The sequence below is a fragment of the Myotis brandtii genome, unplaced genomic scaffold (genome assembly GCF_000412655.1).
Source record: "Myotis brandtii unplaced genomic scaffold, ASM41265v1 scaffold781, whole genome shotgun sequence".
Taxonomy (NCBI): domain Eukaryota; kingdom Metazoa; phylum Chordata; class Mammalia; order Chiroptera; family Vespertilionidae; genus Myotis; species Myotis brandtii.
Genome location: NW_005371136.1, coordinates 380,661 through 384,295, shown reverse-complemented (window position 1 = coordinate 384,295; position 3,635 = coordinate 380,661). Strand labels below are relative to the sequence as shown.

The window sequence follows — 3,635 nt, the reverse complement described above, 5'->3', positions numbered from 1 at the left end:
ATAATTTCACTGGGAAAGTTAATTTTAACATAAAATATATCAAACTGAGTTTGAGATGTGAATAGCAATTAGTATTTATTAAAATGTACACAATTATTAGGAACAACAATGAAATAAAACATCTGTCTTATTGACAAATTCCCAGCACCTAGCACAATGCCTGGCAGCCTGGCATGTATACAGTAGTAGTTAATCAATGAATAATTGTTAAATTAACTTAAATAGACCCAGTGACAAAATAAACACTTTCAAAATAAAGATATTAAAGTTCCTTTTGAAATTTGGCTCTAATTACTATAAGAAAAAAGCTCTTTTCCAATCTGATATATTCTGCATTAGCCATGTGGCTTCCTTACCACCTTTAGGTTTTATAAATATGTTTCTTAAGTAAGATAGTGTCAAATACTTCAAAAGCAATCTGAACAGAAGTATGCCAACAATTTCTTTTATGATACTGGACAAAGATTTATAATTCTGTCCCATCAATTATACTTCCCTAGTGAAAGAACAAAACAGAAAAAAAGGTATTTTTGGTTCTTAATATAGTCACAAAGATGAGCACTAACCATCAAATATTTGAAGAAATGGAAGGTAGAAGGAGGGGGCTTTAAAAGTTGAATTTACTTAAAATTTTCTCATTAAAACAAAAGTCAGGCTTTCTACAATTTCTAAGTTATAGATTAAAATTAATTAGTTGACCTCTGAAATAATCATGAACTGAAGGAAAGAGCCCAAGACACTGGTATTTTAAATGGCATGGTTTTTATCTGTAAGCTGTCATACTTTTCTTGACCACTGCCTAGCCAAAAAAAGCAGAGACTGTAAGTTACTTGTCCAGAAAGATAAATAATAAAAATAATAGAAAACTGTATTCTAACATTAAAAACCTAGCCCTGGCCTATGTGGCTCAGTTGTTTGAGCACCATGCTTTGTGCCAAAAGGTTGCCAGTTCAATATCAAGTCGGGGCACATGCCTGAGTAGGGGGCATGCAGGAGGCAGCCTATTAATGATTCCCATCATTGATGTTTCTCTCTCTCCCTCTCCTTTCCTATCTGAAAAAAAAATACTTTAAAAAAATAGTAAGAATACAAAAATATTTTTATTAAATAGTTTAGGCTTATTCTAAAAGTAAGAAACTTTAAGCATAGAAATGCCTCATGTATCTGGCATAATGAAAAAATAAAAAACACTTTTTTAAGCACTTAATTTTTCATGTTATAATATTGATTGGAAATCTAATATATATGAGTTAGAAACATCGATCAGCTCCCTCCTGCACACCTCCTACTGGAGATGTGCCCGCAACCAAGGTACATGCCCTTGACCGGAATCGAACCTGGGACCCTTCAGTCCGCAGGCCGATGCTCTATCCACTGAGCCAAACCAGTTAGGGCTAAAATTTAACTTTTAGTTAACTTTGTTTTAAAAACTGAGGACCACCTTGAGTATTTATTAATGTACAGAGTTGTAACACAATGATATTTTGCCCTTCTCTAATACTTCCAAAAGACTGACTTTTTAAGCTTTTTTATGACTTCTACAATTATTGTGTTCTTCCCAAACTACTAAGCTGTCAAATATAACTTTCTATTGGGTTAAATGTGCGTGTCAAAAAATAAAATAAAACAATGTGTGTGTTCCCCACCCCTCCAATACCTTTATAATCTGGTGTATGTAGTAAGAGGTATTTGTTAGAATTGTAAACAAAAGCAAATACATTGTAAAGAGGAAGGCCTTAGGAGGATTTTCCTATCAATGACTGTCACATTATTTTTGGATAAGATGATCTTTACAGACATCTTGTTATAAAACATAGCAAAGTTACTGCTAATTTCTTGTTTGGATGATCAAAAAATTATAGAAGTCATTAAAAAAAATTTTAAATCTAAGTTTGGAGGTATTGAGAGAGTCAAAAATTCAAAACTTTCAGAAGCCAGACACTGCATAATTCAACATTAAACAAACATGCAAAGATAGATCCAAGGATTACTTCATTCTTCAAAGACAAATATACCCTTCATAATATATATTCAAACCACCTCAGAATTTATCCCTTCTTTTCTGAAATATTTCTTTGTGTAGAAAAAATTTAAAGAAAGTGTTCTTAAAGATTCAACTTACCATAAATATGTCCAGTGTAAATATGAGAGGTATCATAATCCAGTACTTTATTTGATGTTTCTACTTTAAATTCATCACTAAAAAGGGAAGTGTCCCTCTTCATTCGTAAGTTGAAATGTCTGCAAAATGAGATGGGAAAAGGAAAAATGAAATTTAAAGGATCCAAATGTTAAACAATTATTTTGTTAAATAGAAAAATCTGCAAAATGTGGACTATTTCACTCAATTTGTCTATATATTGAGAAATATATTGACCAAACCTTTCTTACAAAAATTCTGCTCTAAAATTCAATCTAGTAACTGTGACACAACTCTAGTTATAGAAAATTAAATAGTAATTGTCTAAAATATATTTAAAAATAAATGCCAATGGGCTGATTCTTACATGGTAAAACAAGATCATTCCAAGAACAATTACTTAGCTTGGAAATAATAAACACACTATTACCACTACCTATCTTCCCTCCATAGTAATTCTGAAGCTTTGACATTTTCCCCTTCTTTTCACAACTCAAATTAAGATAATACATGGGAAAATGGCATCTATATTAGATACTTAACATCTGAGAGATACATGCTCTTTCGTTTGAAAACACACATACACACAACATTTCAATCCTTTATTTTTCCCTGGGGGCTTCTAACTCTTATAATTATCTTTGGATCTCCCTCAATTCAATTTGGGAACCCTAAAAGACCATGATATTAATTGAAATCATACTCATTCTAGCTCTATAAAAGAGAGGGAAGGACCAAAATGTTGAAGTGAAATTAAGTAAAGAAACTAGGGTTTCGAAGCAAACTTGAAATCAAATGTTAAGCCTAATATTAGTAGTCCAGAGCTCCTATCTGTGAAATAAAGATAATATATTCTATCTTATGGAATTGTTTTAAGGATTATAGATTATAATGTATGTAAAATCATTAACACACTTTCTGACACATAGGAGATGTACAATAAATGGTACGAAATGAGCTATCATTACTAAACTTTTAAAGTATATCAAGTATCTGTTATCATTTCTATAAAAGTCTACACATAACACAATTTCTATCAATGACCCTGACCCAGTTTTCAATTAGCCAACCTCCAAATGTTAACAGGATGTGAAGTACTGGAACTCTCATACATTGCTGTTGAATGTACAAAGTGATACAATTACTTAGGAAAACTGAAGATTTTTTAATAAAGTTAAATATACAAAACTCCTATGACTCAAAATCCCACTCTAAAAGAAATGAAAACATAAACATATGTCCAAACAATTGGACACAAATGTCCATAGCAGCTTTATTCAAAATAACCCCAAACTGGAAATAACCTAAATGTCTATCAACAAGTAAAGAGATAAGAAGAGCAAAGTATGAAGGAACTTATTGCTACAATGGAAATTTCTTTATGTTGATTTGAATGGTGGTTACAAAAGTGTATAGATTTATCAAACAACACACTTAAAATGAGTGTATTTTATTTTATATAAATCACTAGAGGCCCAGTGCATGAAATCTGTAG

The 3,635-nt window shown here is 31.3% G+C and overlaps 1 protein-coding gene across 5 annotated transcripts in view; it reads right to left on the bottom strand.

Moving 5' to 3' along the window:
- ADAM10 (ADAM metallopeptidase domain 10) overlaps positions 1–3,635 on the bottom strand; it is a 165,528-nt gene that overhangs the window by 93,443 nt on the left and 68,450 nt on the right. For all 5 annotated transcript variants that reach the window (XR_001360005.1, XM_005883284.2, XM_014530866.1 and 2 more), the window contains one exon: positions 2,123–2,241. Coding sequence is in view for 4 of the 5 variants with exons in the window: in XM_005883284.2 (XP_005883346.1) it covers positions 2,123–2,241 (119 nt within the window). In the remaining variant the exon portion in view is untranslated. The remainder of the gene's footprint in view (positions 1–2,122; positions 2,242–3,635) is intronic.